At 36.5% G+C, this 21,620-nt stretch overlaps 4 protein-coding genes across 7 annotated transcripts in view; 1 reads left to right on the forward strand and 3 right to left on the reverse strand.

Moving 5' to 3' along the window:
* The first annotated feature begins 699 nt into the window (after nt 1–699).
* On the forward strand, nt 700–3,074 carry LOC105219014 (high choriolytic enzyme 1). Its single transcript, XM_011194941.3, has 2 exons — nt 700–1,733; nt 2,574–3,074. The coding sequence occupies exons 1-2, from the start codon at nt 882–884 to the stop codon at nt 2,892–2,894; spliced, it is 1,173 nt and encodes a 390-aa protein (XP_011193243.2). The 5' UTR covers nt 700–881; the 3' UTR covers nt 2,895–3,074.
* A 1,607-nt stretch (nt 3,075–4,681) lies between these two features.
* On the reverse strand, nt 4,682–6,346 carry LOC105219017 (uncharacterized). Its single transcript, XM_011194946.2, has one exon. The coding sequence runs from the start codon at nt 6,344–6,346 to the stop codon at nt 4,682–4,684; it is 1,665 nt and encodes a 554-aa protein (XP_011193248.2).
* Nucleotides 6,347–8,380: 2,034 nt separating this feature from the next.
* On the reverse strand, nt 8,381–10,452 carry LOC105219015 (uncharacterized). The gene has a single exon (XM_011194942.3). It carries the CDS (start codon nt 10,245–10,247, stop codon nt 8,586–8,588), a length of 1,662 nt encoding a protein of 553 aa, XP_011193244.1. The 5' UTR covers nt 10,248–10,452; the 3' UTR covers nt 8,381–8,585.
* Nucleotides 10,453–14,392: 3,940 nt separating this feature from the next.
* Nucleotides 14,393–21,620, reverse strand: part of LOC105219016 (ETS-like protein pointed) — a 200,955-nt gene continuing 193,727 nt past the window's right edge. For all 4 annotated transcript variants that reach the window (XM_054225565.1, XM_054225564.1, XM_011194944.3 and 1 more), the window contains 3 exons: nt 15,514–16,421; nt 15,210–15,367; nt 14,393–15,137 (listed from right to left, as the gene is read on the reverse strand). In XM_054225565.1, coding sequence (XP_054081540.1) covers nt 15,074–15,137; nt 15,210–15,367; nt 15,514–16,421 — 1,130 coding nt within the window. In that variant the 3' untranslated portion in view covers nt 14,393–15,073. The remainder of the gene's footprint in view (nt 15,138–15,209; nt 15,368–15,513; nt 16,422–21,620) is intronic.

Consider the following 21,620-nt stretch of genomic DNA (forward strand, 5'->3'; position numbering starts at 1 on the left):
TTATAAGACACTTCAAACATTAAACACATATATGCATACCGAATAGTCTTGGGTAAACAAACTCACTTTATGATACATACTACATAACCACTGACCTATCAACACCCTTTCCACTCTAAATCACAACTCATTGCCAAGTCAAAATATAAAACTTTTTTAAGTTTTACCCCGCTTATCGGGCATTTCGAACGCCAAAGTCAAAGTCGACATCTTCAAAACATAAAAACCACATTAATATCGTCAAAAGTCATGGTACTTTCATATACATACATACATATGCACATATTTGAACTAGGAGCATGAATGGGTTTATAGCCGTTGCCGGCAAAGTAGTATAACCAAAATATTTGAATAACTCTAACGCTAGGCGACGTTGAGCAAATAAGAGTTCTAATGTACAAGTATTCGCCGGCTTTTTTACGGCGAACAAGCGGCTGAACCAACAACACACCGAGAAGGTCTTAGGCGAAACGCCGATAAGCTTTCGACTTGTTGTTGTTGCTGCCGGAAAAAGAAAGGTACTCGGCATAACGACTACCGTTACGGTTAAAAGTACATACCGTCGCACATTCGCTTATGCGAATTTATGATACATAAATTTATGGCCGATAAGAGTCGGCGTAGCGTAATTCTTAAACCAAAGTGAGTGTGTGGAGTGAAGAACTCTGACGAACGGACGGCTCACACACTTTTAGAGTATATAAACCAAAGCTCTGCAGTGGAATGAGCACAGTTCGAAGACAGCGTTCTTAAGAGCGACATAAAGTGTAATCAAAGCAAACGAAACAACCCAAACCACCTCGAAGGATATTGCCTAACCTGCAGTTGAATATTGAATTCGTATTACTTGTTTCATAAATTAACCGCCTTCCTCTGAAACAATGGCAAAGCACCAAAAAGCTTTACTCTTCGCGCTCGCGCTTTTCTGCCATCTAATGCTGCAACTCCAAGCTTCGCCGCTGCTTGGCACAGCCACCTACTATGATGACGATGATGATGATACGGAGGTACTGGAAATCGATTTGAATAGCATTGATGAACTTGGCGAAGAACCGAAAGACGTAATCGATTTGAGTTTCTATGGCAACGCGCTGTATGGCACACCCGACAATGAAGTGACAGCACAATTGGTGGCTAACTACACAGCCGAAGAGTCACCGGTTAATCCGGAGGAGCTGGGTTCCTATCTGGAGGGCGACATACTTGTGCCCATTGGCAAGGTGTCTACCAGAAATGGCATTACCACACCCAGTTCACGCTGGCCTAACGGTGTGGTGCCATACGAAATACGCGGTAATTTCAATGCACGCGACATGTCCACCATCGAGCATGCGATGGAGGAGTATCATCGTCGTACTTGCATACGTTTTGTAAGGCGTAGCAGTGAAAGTGATTACATTTCAATTGTGAGTGGCAATTCGGGTTGTTGGTCATCGGTTGGGCGTGTAGGCGGTAAGCAAGAAGTGAATCTGCAATCACCCGGCTGTCTCACCAAACCCGGCACTGCAATGCATGAGCTCATGCATGCGCTGGGTTTCCTACACGAACAGAACCGACAGGAACGTGACTCATATGTGGATATAATGATGGAGAATGTGCAACCATCGGCGGTGTCGAACTTCGAGAAGGCTCAACAGACCGTTGCTTTTGGTGTACCCTACGATTATGGCAGTGTGATGCATTATTCGGCGAATGCTTTCTCGCGTAACGGTCGTCCGACCATCGTAGCTGTGGTGAGTATGTGGTGAATTATGTTGTTTAACAGTTGGAAGATTTTAAGGCTCAAGTGGTGGAAATTTCCGATTGAGAAGGTGTCGCAGAAATCATTCGTGAATAGTATTGTTCGACAAAGTCCACTGTCTGCAATTTCGATAGTATTGAACTCATGGGCTTTCTGATAAATGGTGCATATAGGTTACACGTCCATGGTTAGGACGAAACCTTGGATAAATGATAGTTAACTTTGTCTTAATGCTTTGCTCATAAGCATTCCATCTAGACTTCTTGGACTACCTCAAAACATTTAAATTAATTTCCTTATATAAACACTCTAGAAGCATCAAGCTTCATATCCCTCTGGGGGTTCACTCAGGGGTTTATACCAAAAAAAGACACACAAAATAAATATCTACTTAACACCATTATCATTCACTGTGACGTACGGAGATATCATATCTCAAAACAGATCACACATACCGTATATACAGTTAAAAATAAATAAATATAAACACAGAGAGGCGTCAGCACACTTTTGGCACTTGAACAAGGTCGTTTATTATTTATTAAACGATTAGTTGAAAATTCCCAGCGTGTGAAGGTTCCACAACATTTGGTTCAATAAACCGGCGTCTGGTGACTGTAACATGAAAAAGTGCGCGCGCCTTGCGTGGCAGCTGTTTTAGACGACCTTACTTAAACATATAATTACAGAGAGGCATGTCAACTTACAGACTGACTTACTGATAAACTTCCGCGTTTACATAACTGTTGTTTATATTTCTCTTTTATATATGTATAAATTTTACACCACTGACACATTTATTTACTTATGTACTTATTATGTCCCCCCCAAGCAACCGGGTGGCAGTCAACGTATGGGTCAACGTGAAGGCTTCTCAACTTACGACATTGAAAAGCTGAATAAAATGTACAACTGCAATGGACCAGCTATTGGTGGTGGTGGATTTGGTGTTGGTGGTAATGGTATGGGCGCCATTCCGCCAGCTCCAGCACCTGTTGCAGTGCCGGCACCAGCTCCGGTTCCCGCGCAGCCAGCTCCAGGTGGAAATCCAAATTTGATCGGCAGTTTTCTTGGTGGTCTTATTAGCGGTTTGGGACTAGGCGAAGAGCTCAACCAGGCTGATCTGACAACGGAGACAAATAATGAGATTTAAAAGGATAAATTGCAACGAATCAAGCGATGAAGACGGAAACACACCCCAACGAAAGCATAAGTTACATACAATTAGCTCAATGATCATTACTCTAGTTTAAAAACTCGAATTTCTAACTCACTCAGTATTATAATATATTTAAGAGATTACAAATAAAGCGAAAATTATATATTTAAAAAATTTTTGTCGTCAAATGAATTCGCGGATTTATAGCTTATTGCTTTTTATAACGGTTGTTTGTATGTCATAAAACTAAACGAGTTAGATATAGGGTTATATATATCAAAATGACCAGGGTGACGAGACAAGTCAAAATCCGAATGTCTGTCTGTCCGTGCAACGGATAACTTGAGTAAAAATTGAGATATCTTAATGACACTTGGCACACTTATTTCTTGGCACCATAGGATGGTTGCTTTCGAAGATGTGCAAAATCGGACCACTGCCACGCCCACAAAATGGCGAAAAACGAAAACACATAAAGTACCCTAACTAAGCCATAAATAAAACTATGGAAATAAAATTTGGTACAAAGGATCGCACTAGGAAGGGGCATATTGGGATAAACCAAACTTTCTGCAATCGATTCTCTTACGTACCCCACCACACACCATGAAAATAGTTGAAATCGGATAATAGCCACGCCCACCTCCCATACAAAGTTTAGGTTGAAAATTACTAAAAGTGAGTTAACTCACTAACGAAAATCGTCAGAAACACTAAATTTTACATAAGAAATCGCAGATAGAAGCTGCACTCAGATTTTTTTACAAAATTTGAAATGGGCGTGGCTTCGCCCACTTATGGGTCAAAAACCATTTCTCAGGAACTACTCGACCGATTTCAATGAAATTCGGTATATAATATTTTCTTGACACCCTGATGACACGTGTGAATGAAATCGGTTCACAACCACGACAGCTTCCCTTGTAACTAAATTTTGAATTCCATCTTATTTCTTCACTTTATAATATATACATATGGAACCAATGAAGATAGCGTAATTAAACTTTACACAAATACTGTATTTGAACTGTGGCATCACTTGTGAAAAAATTGTCGAAATCGGACTATAACTTTTGAAAGCGCCGAATATCGAATATGAAGAACTCAGTGCCTTAGGGTAATTTTTCACCGAAAATTTTGGTAAATCTCTCAGGTATCCTAATTCAATTCAGAGGAAATATTTTTCAAATTGTTTGTTATCTTAATAAAAATATATCAATAAATTGCGAGAGTATAAAATGATGAACTTAGCCTTTCCTTACTTGTTTTAACCTGAGCTGATCCGATCAGTGTTTGATCTTGATCTCAATATAGGTTAGGTTTGTCTGGTAGGCCAATAAACCACACATGGACCAGTTTTGGTCTTTTCCAATACCAAATAAATAATACATCAGGTCCTCTGTCCGTTACAAAACTGAAACCTAACATTATACAGGTCAAGGATTACACCTTTCTCGCATAACATACAATTAGTCGAAATTAAAAATGATATGCCGTCCCTCGCTTAGGTGATTTAATAAAACTTGGATACTGCCAACCCCACATTCTTATTTCTAAGCTCAATATTTCCTTTGGAAGAGAGAAGTGCGACAATTTATTTTAGAACAAATTTTTGCTAAAAGAATTTATTAAATTTTAGTAATTTTTTATTTTATATACATTTTTAAATTTTATAAATTTTTTCTTTGATTTTAATTTTTACCTTATATAATTTTTATTTGTAGATTTTGGTGTTTTTTTGATTGCTTTTGATTCCTTATGATAGTTTTTGTTTTATAACATTACAACACTGTTTCCATATTTCGTTTTGCGGTCAACAAACGGGCTCGTGGAAATCGGCATGTGCTCATGCTATGCAAACGGTATTGCATTTCGGGTTGTATAATCTTATCATAAAGCTTGTGCTTAACATTTTCAATCGAGGTTAAACCAATACTCTCCGTCTCATCGATATTCAATGTATCCACTTCGGCGCATTCGGGACATTGTTGCGTTAAGACAATATCATTTAAGTCGGTTGCAAAATCACAGAACTTTTCTATATGCTTGATCAGAAACTCATTCGAACGCTTCTTGCCACTTTTACGCTCCAACTTATAGACCATCACTAGCACACCGAATATACGCCGTTCTACAAGCTTCAGCTGACTGTGCAAATTTTGTATGTTGATCTCACGATAATCACCGATTTCCTTCTCTAGCGATTGCCAATCTGTTTTCGAGTGATCACGCACCAGCTTCAAGCCCTGAAATAGTTTTGTCAAACGTTCGTCATTCACCTCGGATGTCTTGCGTAACGCCGCGTTGTTCTTCTTTTTTTCAATCAATTGCGTCTCTAATTTCTCAATTTGGTCCACTTGATTTTCCATAGTATTGCGATTTTCCAGCTTAAGCAAATCGATATCCGCAAAAAGTCGATTGACCGCGTTATTCAACAGTGTCATGTGATAGCTCGTCTCATTGGCGTAATTAAAGTAAGAGTAGTAGAGGCTTTCTTGTTCTTTAAATTTGGCGATTACATTTTTGATATCTTTCTCTTCGGTATATTGAAAGATTTTATGTAATACATTCTTGTTGACGATAAGTTTCTTTTTCAAACTCTCGCGCACATTACTACGCCGCCGATACTCCTTCGGTTGCAAGTCATCCAATTGGCGGTGTAAATTTTTGATTCTGTAAAACTGCGTATCGTTTAATGACTCCTTCTTATTGCGACTAATGTCACGCATTTCCATTCTGCGTTGTTCCAAATCTCTACGGTGGCGCTTCTTGAAAATATCAAAACGCTCATAGAGTTCTATGTTCGAGTCGAACTGATTCAAAGCGTAATTAATTAAATCGGTCATATATTTCTTATCGCTATTTAGTGCGCGTATTAATTTGAAATAATGATCGTTGAAAATTTTACGCTCCACAATCAGTTCGGTCAGTTCTCCGCGTAATTTCTTATTCAGTGCCGTCATTTTGCACTCCTGATGTATGCCCACCTCCAATTGATTCTCCTTTATGGCCAAGTGTTTGCGTGCTTTGTTCTTATTCTCTATCGATCGTGACGCGGGCACAGTGTGACGATTCAAATCGTATATTAAACGCGATAGGCGTCCCAACTCACGTTGTATATTCGAAATGCCCGTTTTCAGATAGTGTATATCATCCGCCAATCGCTCTTCACAGGTAATGTGGCACTTAACGGTTTTCAAATTGGACGCACTCTTTTTTCTGTATTGTGAACCCATGGCCGTCCACATTCTCACCTTGATGTCGGCCTTTTCTTTAAGCAATTTGTCGGTGCCTTTATTCATATTATCCTCCATGATTTGATTGCGTCGAAAGTTTTTCAGCCGCGCAGCTAAGGCTCGTCTATAGTCGCTTTGCCGCTTCGCGACGTCTTGCAGCTTGTACATGTGATCCCTCAAAAAGGACGATTTCACATCGAGCGCCGTCATTGTGATGGTCAAATTGAATTTATTTTCAACCAAATATTTAATGAATTTGTGGAAAAAATTAGTTAAGAGATTACATAAAAATTAAATAGAATTTGCTCTTTAAAATGCGTCCAACCAGCCCAAAATTTCTAACTAAAATGTTGAATTTTATTGACAGTGACAAAAAGCTCTTCACAAAAAATGTGAGTAGACGTCTAGGTCACAATGTATTGTAACTGTAAGTCACAGTAAACTTCTTTCTTAATGTACCAACTCTTCATACGTGTTGGTTTCCACCACTATAGGTTTGTACTTTTTTACGTAACCAGGGTCTAGCAGTACAGACCTACACGTTTCACAGCGGATTAATGTTAAATTTTAGTATAAAAACAAGTAAGGAAAGGCTAAGTTCGGGTGCAACCGAACATTTTATACTCTCTCGATTTATTAATGCAATTTTATGAAGATAACACAATTCGACCCATATATTCTGCATAAAATTCAATAGAATAACGAAAATCATCATAAATCGTATATGGAGACTGAGGTAATTCCTGGACCGATTTCACTCGTTTTCACCACCAAGATACAATATATCGAAGACTATACGCTCACTTTATTTTATACTACCTATAATTAGGTATATGGGATCTGGGGGAAGTTGTGACCCGATTTTAACCACTTTTGGTACATAGAAAAAAAATTCAGAGGGAATGAATTACATTAAAATATCTGAGAGAACTACCTATATTTTCGGTGAAAAATTATTTTAGGCACCGAGTTCATCACGTTCGATATATGGGGCCTTGAAAATTCATGGTCCGATTTTGACAATTTCCACAAGTGGTGTCACAGCTCAAATACAGTATTTGTGTAAAGTCCCGCTACCTTCATTGGTTCTTAATGTATATATTATAAAGTGAACCAATCAGAAGAATTCAAAATTGAGTTATATGGGAAGTAGGCGTGGTTGTGAACCGATTTCGCCCATATTCCACACGGGTGATCAGGGTGTCACGAAATTGTTATGTACCGAATTTCATTGAAATCGATCGAGTAGTTCTTGAGATATGGTTTTTGACCAATAAGTGGGCGAACGCCACACCCATTTTCCATTTGGTAAAAAAAATCTCAGTGCAGCTTCTTTCTGATATTTGTTCTGTAAAATTTAGTGTTTCTGACGTTTTTCGTTAGTGAGTTAACGCACTTTTAGTCATATTCAACCTAACCTTTGTATGGGAGGTGGGCGTGGTTATAATCCGCTTTCTTTGGACTGTATAAGGAAATGGCTAAAAGAAACGACTGCGGAAAGTTTGGTTTATACAGTTTTTTTAGTTTGCAAGATATATACATAAAACCGATTTGGGGCGGGGTCACGCTCACTTAAAAAAAATTACATCCAAATGTGCCCCTTCCTAATGCAATCCTATGTTCCAAATTTTATTTTCATAACTTTATTTATGGCTTAGTTATGACACTTTATAGGTTTTCGGTTTTCGCCATTTTGTGGGCGTGGCAGTGGACCGATTTTGCCCATTTTCGAAAGCAACCTCGTCAGGGTGCCAAGTTTCATTAAGATATCTTAATTTTTACTCGGACGGACAGACAACCGGATTTCAAATCCACTCGTCATCCTGATCATATATATATATATAACCTCATATCTAACTCTTTTATTTCTTGGTGACACAAACAACCGTTATGTGAACAAAACTATAATACTCTGTGCAACATGTTGCGAGAGTATAATAAATTATGGGATTATGCAAAAGGTCAGATCATTTTGACTACCCTTAAAGTCTGGTTTTACAATAGTAGACCTTTATAAGGTTGACCCAGATATTCTTGAATCATTAACCGCAACAGTGCTACATTGGTTCTCAGTAAATATTTACACCTAAAAATTAATATGAACTTGTGGAACAAAATTCCAGAACATAGATAAATAAATATTTCATTCACACTCTCTCTCTCTCTCTGTCTTTCACACATTCTGAAATCCACAGAACAGTCTCCCAACAACGAATAAATAAATAAAACACAGATTTTTTTATAAAAAAAAAAGTTATTTAGGCATCAACATGTTTTCCTATTTACGAGGCTCATATTCATACCCCTTCGACTACAATCAATTTAAAATCACACATCATCCAGCTAAGCATATTGTATACCATCCACATAGCACCATATTTGGTTTAAATTTGAAAACAATTGATTGCAATTGAATTCCCCACACGGGAGCAAGAGGCTTCACCAGAATTCAGGCATAACGTTTTGCGGCAAGAATGCGCGAATGCGGCAAACGGCACTGACTAATGCTGTGCAAGCGATATTGCATCTCCGGTTGATTGACGCGCTCATACAATTTCTTCAATACCGTATTCAAGCTCTGTATGCCCTCGCCACCCTCGGTGTCCTCGACGTTGGTGGCATCGGCCTCGCCACACTCGGGACACTGTTGCGTGAGCACAACCTCATCCAACGGTGTCGGACAGTCGCAGAGTTTGATCACGTCCTTGACCACATACTCACTCGAATGCTTCTTAACGCGACGCTCACGCATGTATTGTGCCACCGTTACGAAGTGTACACGCTTCTCCAGTACCTTTAAGAAGTGACGCACATTGAAGAGATTGACTTTGGTGAAATCGCCCAGCAATGCCTCGAACGACTTACAATTGGCACGCGACTGATCCTTAATTATTTGTATGCCCTGCAGCAGTTTCTCCAAACGCGCATCATTCTGATCGCTCAAATTGCTCAACTCTTCGTTTTTCTTCTGCTTCTCCTTTAAGCTGTTGTCAAGCTCTTCAATGGTTTCGAGTTGATTTGCCAGTGAATTGTGATTCGTGTGTTTCAGTTCGGAAATTTCATTAAACAATCGATTAACGGAATTATTTAGTAATGTCATGTGATAGCTCATTTCATTGGCGTAATTGAAGTAGGAATAGTAGAGACTCTCTTGCTCTTGGAACTTATTGATGACTGCATCCACGTTCTTCGAGTTGGTGTAATTCAATATTTTCTGCAATATTGTATTGTACAAGTCGATACGTTTACGATGTTGCTGACGAAATTTCTCACGTCTGCGATACTCTTTCGGCTGCAAGTCGTCTATAATACGCTCGCGCCCTTTACAATCCAGAAATTCGAATTTCGCATCCTCAGCCGCGCGATTGCGCATGATTCCCTGCATTTCCACCATTTTCATTTCACGATCCTTCAAATCCTTCTTCGTCAATATGTTGATCTTCTCGTAGGCGTGTATGCAACTCTCGAAGGTGGCTAAAGCGTATTCGATCAGATCGATAATGTACTTCCGATCGCTATTCAACTTCTGCACCAGCTTCGTGTAGATGTCGTTGAAACTGGTGCGATGTTGCAGCAACATGATCAAATCTTCACGCAGTTTGCTATTGATCGCCGCGAAAGCGCACTCGGTACGCACGCCCACCTCCAGCTGATTCTCCAAAATGTCCAACTTCTTGCGCATGCGCGCCACATACGTTTGATGCTGCGTGTCGGGCACCGTGCGTCGATTCAATTCGTAAACCTGTTTATTCACGCGACTAATTTCGCGCTGCAAATTCGTTATGGACTCCTTGTAATAGCGTATATCGTCGGCCAAGTGCTCCTGGCACGCGACGTGGCATTGTATATTCGCGAGCGCACGATTATTCTGGCGGTTATGCGTTTCGCCGCTGGCCACCCAAATCTGTGCGCGCAGCGTATCCTTCTCCAGATGCAATTGATCGATGGTGTTTTGGTAGCTCTGCATCATGATCGTCTCGCGGCGCGTATTTAGCTTCGTCGACAGTATCGTCTTGTATTGACGCTGTCGCCGCGAGAGGTCCTTCTGCTTTTGCCAGTAATGCTCGAGGAAGGTCTTCTTGTTAAACTCTTGACTTGTAGCTTCCGCCATGTTGTTGCCGTTGTTCTTATGAATTTCGTTAGAAAATACCTAGCTCTATGCGTATAACTTGTAAAATCACAAATTTTATGGAAAATATACTCGGGATGGTGTAAAAAGTTGACTCGCGTTAAAAAAAAAATAAAATTCGTAAAATAAATGCTACCGTTCGCTTCTGCAGCTCTAAGTCGAATGAGATGTGTGAGAAAATTTTATTGACAGCTACATGAAGTTGTTGAATAATGAGCTACTCAGTTATGTAGGAGGTTTTGAAATGCCAATAGGCAACTCAAAAGTAATAGAAACTGTATAAAATTTTCTTAATTTAATCACATATTGTTCAGTACTTGAATTATCGACCACAATATCCACTGCGGGGATCCTGTATTCGAAATTCCAGCTTTTAATCATCATCGATCAACTAGAACTAGGACTAACTAGAATTTCAGGACTAACGTAAAGACTTCAACTTTTCCACTAAGGAGTCCAAATTATAGAATCTTCAATACCATTTGAAAAGAACTTAAATGTTGAAATTAAAAATAAACATTTATTCAAATAAGATCTATTGAGATCTAGTGACAGTTTGTAGATAACCTAAAAGATAAACCTCTCACTACAAACACTTCCAATCTTGACATAGCCCTTTTAATACCGTAACTCGGGTATGCAGAATTGGTGATACTAGATTACCAAAAATCGATCTATAATTTTGGTATTCAGATAGATTTGACCTATTAAGAGAGCTTTCCTTGGGTTCATGTGATCTAAGGATATCATAAAGATGTTGGAGATTAACTTTGGAGCATATGATGGTTGTGAAAACAATTCATAGCCAATTGCTTTGTATTTGTTCCTTGTCTCTCTTGACTTGGGGTATTGTTCTGATGAAACATCACAAAAAACCTTTTTGCAAGTTTCCACAAAGTTTTGTAGCATAATTCGTTTATAGAACTGGAATTGTGAATAGATTACAATTAACCAAATGTTTAAGGCTATATGTTTCTCAAGCAACATGGAATAACCGACATTTTCGGCAAAAGGATATTCAGAATATAGAAAATAATTCGATAAGTAATTAGATTGATCTCACGGAACCCTTAAAATGTGAACAAACCTGAATTCGTGTTACCCCTCAAAATGGAGGAGAAGCCCTACTCACAAAGTGTCAACAAACTTGAACTCATGTGACCCTTCACATTATAAATAGACTTAACCTCAGGTGAACTCATGAAATGTAGACAAAACTGGACTCCACTGTAAAATATGAACCAATCTTACCGCAGCTGACCTCTCAAAATGGGAACAGATTAGACGGAAAAGGTGTAACCGGAACCGGACATGCAACTTTCACTAATTTAAACCGGATATCGAACACCGGAAACAGGAAGCGGGTGTTGAATATGAGCGGAAGTCAAAGTAACGGAAGTGACAGACCGACCGTAAAAGTATCTTAAAAAGCAAGTTGCTAGTGAATAACAAAAATTTACGGAAAGCACCATTTAAATAATTGACCAAAACCGTTTACTATTTATGAAGACTTCCGGTCGTTTCATTCCGCTTCCTTTAAAGAACTTCCGTTTCCTTTAATCGATATCCAGTTTGAGTTGATATCGGGATAATTTCCGGCTCCGGTTTCTTCACATCCTTCGCGATCATTTCTGTCGCCTGCATTGGTTCCGTTGACCCATATATATAATATATATTCACATATCTACCTGTACCACCCACTTTTACCGGCATACACCTATTGCACATTTCTGGTCGCCTGGCAATGGTCGCAATTTGAAACTTTGCAAAAATCGCTGCTGCGTTGCGCTGCCCAACAGAGCAGAGAGCAGAGCAGAGCAGTTCAAATTGAATGCTCAGAACCCTGAATCTGCACCGATTTGAACGATCTTGGTGTCATATGAAAGACAATTTTCACACCTATAACACTGGCGTATTTAACTCAAATGATAGAATAATGCATCATGTCATCCGCGCATTCTTTAACCGCCTTTGCTCCAAGTATGATCCTTTGTATCCACTTTATAGTTTATCGGTTAATTCCATTTTGTGGGGGTGGTAATGGCCGGTTGTTGCGAGAGCATAATAATTACCACAATTCTGAAACCAATTGTCCCACAAATTATTTGTTTTGGGGGTTAAGTTTAACTTCAAAATATGTGAAATCAATATTAGTGCCTCCACAAAGTGAACTGCTAATAGCAATGGCACCACAACCGCTTTAAATTTATCAATAAATTCTACTAGAGACTACAATTAAATAAAATAATTAAAATTTTTTTTTTTTTTTTTTTAAATTTGAGCATTTATTTATATCTTTTTAATTGTTGGGTTTTGTATTTCATAATAATTAGTTAATTGCTAATTAAATTAAGCATTTAAGACAACTATACATAGTTACAGTAATTGTAATTGTAATAATAATTATAATAAATTTAATTTCTGCACAAAACTTTTTACAGTTAAAACACTAACACATTTTTGTTTCATTGTACATTGCTATTCAGATATATAGTACATTTACATTTTAGAGTTTAACTTATTTGCAGCAGTAGTACCTCCGACTACTTACGAGATAATAGTATAAAACATATGTATGTATTTGTGTGTATGTGTAAAGTAAGTAAAGTAAAGCAAAAATGAAAATATATATAATATATTATATACATGTAAGTATGTAAAATGCTGTAAACATGCGGAAGCACTCATATTGAAAATGAAAAGCAGTAACTGTTTAGCCTTTAAAGCGTTTGTTATTCATATTTTTTTGTAACTTTTAAAAGTTAACTTTTTTATATTACTGTTATTTAATAAAATAAAAATGTAATCACAATGTGTGCTTATGATGTTTTGATTTATTTTTTTATTAATTAATTTATTTTTTTTTCATTTCGTACACATCGCTGCTTTTCTATATATTTATTAACATTAAAAAGAAACAAATTTTTTTACAGCTATTTTTACTGCCGCGCAGCTTCATTTACGGTACTGGGGTTCAAATGTGATGGTTGTGCAATAGCTTATAAATTTGGTGTTGCGCTAATTCTTTTACAAAATTATGTTGCACCGTTTTTTTTTAATTATTTAAATTTATTACTACATACATTATATTCATTGTATCAAAGTTTTCTTTTCGTATATGGCAATTTTGAGTACAAATATCAAAGCACGTGAGAATTTCGTTTTTCATTTTTATTAATTGGGGTATAGTTTTAATTGCACATTTTGCAAATTAATTTATATATACACATGCCGCTTTGTTTCGAATCATGTGTTTGGTTACTTAAGTTAAAGCTGATTATGTCAGTTAATTTTGATTTAATGAACTTGCAAGATGATTTTTTGTGTTTAATTTTTACTAAATAGTTGCTCAATTTTTTTACTATTATTTAAATTGAAATTAGTTAAGGCTTTTTGTTGTTGTTAATCTTTTTTAAATTTTTATTTTTGAAAATGTTCATTAAAATTTATGTACTTTTTTAATTATTTTATTTTATTTTATTTTATTTTTTTACATTTTATTTTATTTTTTTTTTATTTTATTTTACGTTATTTTTTTATTTTATTTTATTTTATTTTGTGTTATTTTATTTTATTTTATTTTACTTTATTTTTTTATTTTATTTTATTTTATTTTATTTTATTTTATTTTATTTTATATTATTTTATTTTATTTTGTTTTATTTTATTTTATTTTATTTTATTTTATTTTATTTTATTTTATTTTATATTATTTTATTTTATTTATTTATTTTATAGAAATTTCTTATATTTTTATAAGTTTTTCTCCAATATTTATATTTATATTTTTTAAAATTGTTTTTCTATGACTCAAAATGTATTTATTTTTCAACTTTTAATAAACTAAATTGTTTATTTGTATTTTTTAGCAACTTTCTGAAAGTATAACCTATTAAATTAGACTTAACACATATGCAAAATTGCGCTTTAGAAACATACTAGGCACTAAAAAACTTATATATTTTTGATTTTTGTATACTCAAACACACGCATTTTCATATTTATATATTTTTACAACGTTTTAATGATTTTTAATTTATTTTTAATTCCTAATAGCTACTTAATTAAAATAAAAAAGTAACATTAAAATTTAATTTTCGTTTCTCACTAAATATTTCAAATATTTAAAGTATAGTATTATGAGTACGTTATGTAATAATGTAAAACTGTTGTGCAAACTTAAAATTAAGATCACGATTATTAGGGGATTCACTTATTTTTTCGATTTTTCGTGCGCACGCTCTGCTCTGTGTTCCTTTAGCACACTATGTACATTTATGTATGTGTTTGTATATAAGTGAGCATGTAATCTCCTCAAACAAATTAATTGGATTCATAATTGTATGACTTAAAACTTAAACATGAGTAAGCACAGAAAATAGCAAATACATATTTTTTTAATATAACGGTATATATATACTAAAATATAATTACAAATGTATAAGTGTATATGTATGTATGTATGTATGTATTTGTGTAAATAATGTGTGTGTGTACTTTGAAAAATTAAGCACATTTGGAAGAATCCACATTTACATGCATGCACCGCATCCCCCTCCTCTCTCCCACCGCAGCATTTGCGACCGCCCACCAGTGCGCACTTGAACCAAAAGTGAGGTTAGCTTGATGATCTCATTTGGCATTTGGCATTGTCAAGTTTGCACTCGCAATTAAAGCACAGCTTTAAGTTCTCTCCGTGAGGGTGTGAGTGTGAGTGTGGGGGTGGTGGTTGGCTTATGGGGGGCTCGTTGCTGTAGTCATGGCTAACTTTAGCGTTTCGCCTAGGCGTTTAGCCCACAAACAACAATCTAGTCATCATCTTTCTTATCTGTCTTGAGGTCATATTTAGCACATAATTCTTCTGGCGTGTAACTGCAAGGAGAAAAAAAGAAGGAAAGAATTAAAAAATCTGTCCGATGCGCTCATATGTATGACACAACTTACCCAATCAGGTTTTGTAGATCACAAACGAATTTGTAGACGTAGCGCTTGCCTGCCGTCTTGTGGATGATATTTTTATCATAATAATAGCGCAGACCACGACTGAGCTTCTCATAGTTCATTTTTGGTTTGTTCTTGCGTATACCCCAGCGACGTGCAACCTGGAATTGAAGAATGGACGCATTAGTTTTGAAAGACTCACTGTAGATTTGTGAAAAATATTTCTTTTAATTGTATTATTTCTCACTGATTCCTGCCTATCATATTATATAATTTAAGTAAGATTTGCCCTAATTCGTTTACTCACCTCATCGGGATCGGACAACTTGAACTCCCAACCATCGCCAGTCCACGCAATGAAGCTCTGACACGTCTTATCCATGAGCAGCTCCAACAGAAATTGCCACAACTGTATCGGCCCGGAGCCGGTAAAGCACGGCACACCGCCTTGCATGGGATATGCGCCCATGAGCGCCTTCTCCAAAGTCATCGTATTCATAAACGGCGCCGAATTGTGTCCACCATGGTGCACACCCCATTGATCCGTCGGCGACTGTCCGGTCATCGCTGAGAAACGCGTTGGATCGTAAGAACCATACTCCGAACCATATGTGTCGGGGAATGGTGAGCGTCCGTAGGCATTGTATTTCTGTTCATTATTCGCCACAGCGAGTCCATAGAAATCGGCACCGCTATCCTGATAACTCTGATGTTCTTGCGATGAGATCGTGCTGTGATAATCATTGTCATCGTACACACCGGTGGCTGCAGCAACCGCAGCCGCAGCGGCAGCACCCGCCAGATGTGGTGGCAAACCGTAAACGGATGAAACGGAGAGATCAGCCGGATCGGTTTGACCGTTACTGCTGCCACTGCCCAGACTCGAATAGGAGGAGGTGTTCTGTGTGCCGGGTTCCTCTTTCATTTGATGTTGGCTGTAGAGTGCTGCCGCAGCGGCAGAGTTACGCAGCGCCACATGCATGTAATTCATATTGGCGCTATTGTTGTTGTTGTGATTGGGCGTCTGGCCGCCGCTGGCTTGGTTGGGCGCATTGCTGTTGGCGGCGGGATTGCTTTGTTGGGACTGTTGTTGTTGTTGTTGCTGCTGCTGCGCGTGTGAAAGCAGCGTACCATTGTTGTTAGTGTTCTGCGTTTGTTGTTGCGTTTGCGGGGGCGGGCTGTTATTGCTGTGATCATGCGGATTACTACTGTAGCCTGGAATGAGAGAAAAATTGTGTTATTGTAATTATTTGTTATAAGAAAATATATTTTTAAAATTTTTTTATTAACAAAAATTAAATTTGGTTAATAAAATTAATCTAAATTATAGTAAAATAATAAAGTAGTCTGTTTGATAAAAACTTGATGAAATTTTTTTTTATTTGACCATATGTAGGTACATATGTACATTGCGTACGCTTAAGTTTACTCGTTTAATTTAAAATTTTTTTTGTATTATTTTCTATAATCTAATAGTTATAAAGCACTAAAAAGCACGTTTTGTCTATGATAAATTGGCAAGACACCATTATACGCATATATGTATAATAGGCAGAGTAATAAGACCGAGGGAAGCTAAAAATATCAAAGTTTTTTTTTTCTTTAGGGCTAAAATGCATAATGAGCGTCATATAACCATTTATACTATATAAGTACAAACATCCATATTAAATTATTTTTATTTTTATGTGTATTCTTTTCTTTATGTCTCACATGAACTCAACTGAAATGCATTTAAGAATTTTAGCACCTAAATATGATATAATTGCACATCTTTTTCTTTATATATATATATATTTAAGTATATATGTATATACACTTCATTTGCAAGCACGCCAAATAAAACAAAAAAAATATATATTCAGACATACATACAAATCTACATATGCAAATATCTCTACAGCTTCAGTCTCCTCAGAAGGCGTGCCCATCATTGAAACGTCTTAGCGTCAATACTTAAATACAAACACAACAGCAATGCTTAAGAGCGCGCCATACGCGCCCCATTAATTTGTAGCGCTGATTCGATGAAATTCGAAAACCAATCAAAAGCGCACTCAACACCAATACAAGAACAAAGCGAACATAAAATGAGCTCCACAAATGTAGCCAAAAGCAAAAACACACCACACACACGCACACACACAAACACATGCGCATGCCGAAAGCAATGGCTAATAGCAGAGCAGCAGTTGGTGAGCAGAGCAAATGAATCGCTTGATTGTCGTCGCGGGGAGCATAGACGAGTGTGAGAAGAGCGCGTTGCGCCAATATTGCTCCCACAGGCCTTAGCTGGGGTAAAACTATAAGTGAAATGTGGCATGAGTTCATTCATACGCGAGGCATTAGAGCGCATTTGAGCGCAAATAACTGAAAAATGAAAATAAAAGCGAATGATTGTATTGTAAAAAACCTGTTGAATGCGAGAATCATTTAAGAAAAAGCTTGTATACAGTCGCGAGTGACAAATCTTTGCTTTTGCAGTTTGTTGCTCAATTAGGCGGCGAGCGTTTTCAACCATTCATTCAAATCGAGTTCATTCACAACCGTAGCGTTAATTCACACAACATGTTTGCTTGGTTCACACACAGCGCTGCGAACGCTTGAATAGCACAACTCGTTATGCCCGAGCAGCTCGCAATCCGCTAACTGGCGACTGGTGACTGTCTCTGTCTGTTGCATGGAACTTTTTTTTTACTTTTGTTTTTTTTTTTTTGTTTTTGTGTTCTTGGGGTATAATCTGCTTTCGATACTGCGCAGATACCGACCGCATGTTGCTAGAGAGATGTGAAATCACTCAATGGCTCCAATGCACACACACACACACACACTGACATACAATGTACAAGCGTTGTGTGGTGGGGATGAAGCAATGAGGCGCAGCATACTCCACCTACTTGTAGCGCGCTTGGAGAATGTTTATAAACCCTGCAGGGAAATTTTTAAGTTTTAGGCGAAATATTTTTAATTTTAATATTAATTATTAATAATAATAATTTTTTCCAAAACAAAAATTTTCCAAAAAAATTATTATTTCTTTTAATTTAATTAAATAAAAATTATTATGATTAAAAATAATCGAAAGAAATTTTAGCCTCTTATTGATTGGTGTGAAGTGAAAGATCATTTTGAAGTCTAAAAACTAATTTTAGATAATCTATAATACGCTAACAAGGAATCACAAACTCGAGTTGACAGCTTTGTCCTTGCAAACAACTTACAAATTCTCTCTTTGAAGTGCTTTAAGAAGCCCATTATTTAATTTTAATTATTCACAATTCATTCGAAGTTCTCTTGTGTGGTGAAATTTTGCAAAAAAAAAATTTGCTGTATTTCCTCAAACATAAAAAAATATGGATTTTTAGCCCAGTCAGAGATTTTTCCATAATTCACTTTTTTGTTTGTGGTTAGTGTTGCCTGAGCCGAAATTTAAAAGTTTTCCCAATGAACTGGCAATGGAATTCCCGCTTTAAGTAATTATTATGTTTTTGAGGTTAATTAGAATATTAAACGTTTGCTCAGCTAAAAAATTATAAAAAAAATGTTTGAAGTCACTATAAAAAAAATATTTTTTATTAATGAATCTAAATTATACGCTACAGATGAAGAGTTATTGGTATAAGTTTATAGAAATATGTGCGAGGATGATCATGTTTCTAAAAGAGCAAATTATTATTTTCTTATTTAAAATTGATTGAAAATTGCAAAAAGTCTTTCTTTTTGCGAAAACTTCATACATTTTTTTAAGATGAATGAATGTTGACTTATTGCTTGAATCTGTAGCGATTCTCTTCTTAAATAAAAGAAAACACACTATCATGGGCTTGTATCGTCAATCAAAAAAATAATAGATTGAGGTATACAGTTTAGTTTTTTTTTTGTGGGAAAATTTCTTGAAAATATTTTCAAAAAGCGAATTATTTTTAATTGATTGCTAAGCAATAACTACTAATTAACAATATGAAGCACAATAATAAAGTTCAGCTTAATTAACAAAAATTATTGTCATAAATGGCTTATTGAAAATAATGCTATTATACATATTTGGGGGAAATCAATACCCAACTTGCAATTTTTTTTTAATCAAAATTGTCGAATCTATTATAAGCAATTTCCCCCACTTAAAATGCATTTCCAAATGATTAATTTTAATTCAAACTACATATGATATTTAGGCTGCCTATTGTCATTATTCCACAAAAATATTTTCGTTCAATAGTGCCATTGTTCCAGCGAAAAAATAATACTTAGTTAAATTCAATTCAAAATTCATTAAAATCGGACACTTAATCAAGGCGTAATAAATAAGGCATGCGAGTAGTGACAGTCTAAAGCGTCACTCTTCGGCTTTAAACAGCAAGAAAAATGCCCAAATAATAGACTTAGTTAGGCAGATGACAATACATGAGATATGCATACATATATAGTTAGAGGCATACATACAGACATGCTCGTAAAATCACAGCCACTTAACAAACCCGGCGGCGGGGTGCCAATTGCGCGTTGCGGCAAAATAACCAAAAAAACACAAAACTGCGGGCAGAACAAAGCAACGGCGACTTGTTGATTCACCGCGTTGCGGTCGCATGGCGGCAGTGACACTGTGGTTGCATTACACACATTGACTTGTTGGTGTAGATGTCTTGCTTATTGGCGCAACCCTCATAAACATGCAGGCTTGCTGTTTAATAGCCACCCACAGCCTCAAACACACACACACGTACGAACACTTACATATGTATATTATATATAACGGAATGTGTTGTTGTTACTTTGAATGTATATATGTTTGTGCTTGGGAATTTAAATAAATTGCAATTTAATTACTTGAAATGCTCAACATTTCACTCATACCGCTCGACGCACGGCCCACAAGCGTCAAAATAAACGCACAAACACAGACACACATATATATATTTAAGAAATGTATTTATTTATAAAAATGTGCGTGTGTGTGTTCACTTGTGCTTTGCGCTTATTTATATTTACATTTATCACAAGTTCACACCCTCGTTAGTGCGCAATTAAGTTGCAGTAACGTCGCAAGTTGGCGGGCGCATACATAATTAAAGTTTCATTTCGTTTCACTTTAGCATTTAGCACACACTTGACTTGTGGCATGCAACACGAAATCTCGCTTTGATGTCAATATTAATTTTCTATGCCACAGCGTCGGCAAACGCGACCGCCTCTCTACGCTAAAGCCATAGCTAAAGTTGTTAGTATTTAACTTTTGACAGCCGTAGGCGTGAGCGTGTTTCATTAGTGAAGAGGTGTCAAATAGATTGTGTACTAATTAAGCGTCTTATCAAATTTGTATTTATTTAGTAAAAGCTAGACAACAAATAGCGCTAGGATTTTTAATTAAAGTTTCCTTCTGCTGCGAATTGCCTGATTAAGCTGCAGTTTGTAATACTTTGTATGTGTGTGCGTTTGGCTGCTGCCAGATATTTGTTGTTGTAAACATTTTGTAGACGAATTTTAAATATTTTATTTATTTGGGAAAGCAGGGATGCTGAGGGCGGCGCTTAATCAGTTGTATTGAAAAGATGAGCTGAAAGTAGTGCATATCTTCAAACCAGGAATTCTACGGGGATCAGATATTTTTTGTTTTTTTTTTTTGGAATTCACTTAAGTAAGACTTTAGATTTCAAATGACCGACTTCTTGTGACTAAAAAGACAGTTTGAAGCTATACAATTGATTCAGGTGTTCAGTGTGGAGTCTGAGTAACGGGAACGCAACCCCGATGTTTTATCCGCTTAAGGACTGTCAAGGAAACAGCATTCTTACACTAAAATACTTCTGAAAATATTTTATTCGGTTACAATAACAACAACTGAATCTACTATTTTTTTTGGTACCAAAAGTAGAGGCAAGCAATCTGAGTTTGAGAGCAAAGTGGCAGGATTAGATATTTAGGACCCTACACACAAGAAATCCCACATGTGAAGTTCTCAAGTTCAAAAATCTCAATAAACCAGGACTCTTATTTGATCCAAGGCCTATTCTGAGATATCGGTTAAAAAATAAACAGAAAATCTAGAAAAAATGGATTTAAAATAAAGATCTCGGATATTCTAATATCTGTTCACTTTGTAAGGATCCTCATTAAAAAATATAAAAAAGAGCAAAGCTCAACATAAATTAAGGTGTATTCTCATAGAAAGTCCACAGCAAGGACTCGAACTTAAAACAGTACCACACGGTTTTCTAAAGAAAGAACTTAAGTGGAGAGATCCAACTACTCATTCTGGAAAACTTGTATTCCCAGAGATTGTTTATAAATCGTGTGTGGGATTGTGATAAATAAAAACCTTATACAGAGTCTCAGTATTGATAGATTGAATTCTTAAAATAGTACAATAACCGACACATTTTTTAAAATATTCCTTCAAAACACTTAAAGAACATG

This window comes from Zeugodacus cucurbitae, chromosome 2 (genome assembly GCF_028554725.1).
Source record: "Zeugodacus cucurbitae isolate PBARC_wt_2022May chromosome 2, idZeuCucr1.2, whole genome shotgun sequence".
Classification (NCBI taxonomy): domain Eukaryota; kingdom Metazoa; phylum Arthropoda; class Insecta; order Diptera; family Tephritidae; genus Zeugodacus; species Zeugodacus cucurbitae.

Coding starts and splice junctions, on each gene's coding strand:
- LOC105219014 (XM_011194941.3), top strand. CDS start 882: ATGGCAAAGCACCAAAAAGCTTTACTCTTCGCGCTCGCGCTTTTCTGC. Junction 1,734..2,573: donor GTCCGACCATCGTAGCTGTG/GTGAGTATGTGG, acceptor GTCCCCCCCAAG/CAACCGGGTGGCAGTCAACG.
- LOC105219017 (XM_011194946.2), bottom strand. CDS start 6,346: ATGACGGCGCTCGATGTGAAATCGTCCTTTTTGAGGGATCACATGTAC.
- LOC105219015 (XM_011194942.3), bottom strand. CDS start 10,247: ATGGCGGAAGCTACAAGTCAAGAGTTTAACAAGAAGACCTTCCTCGAG.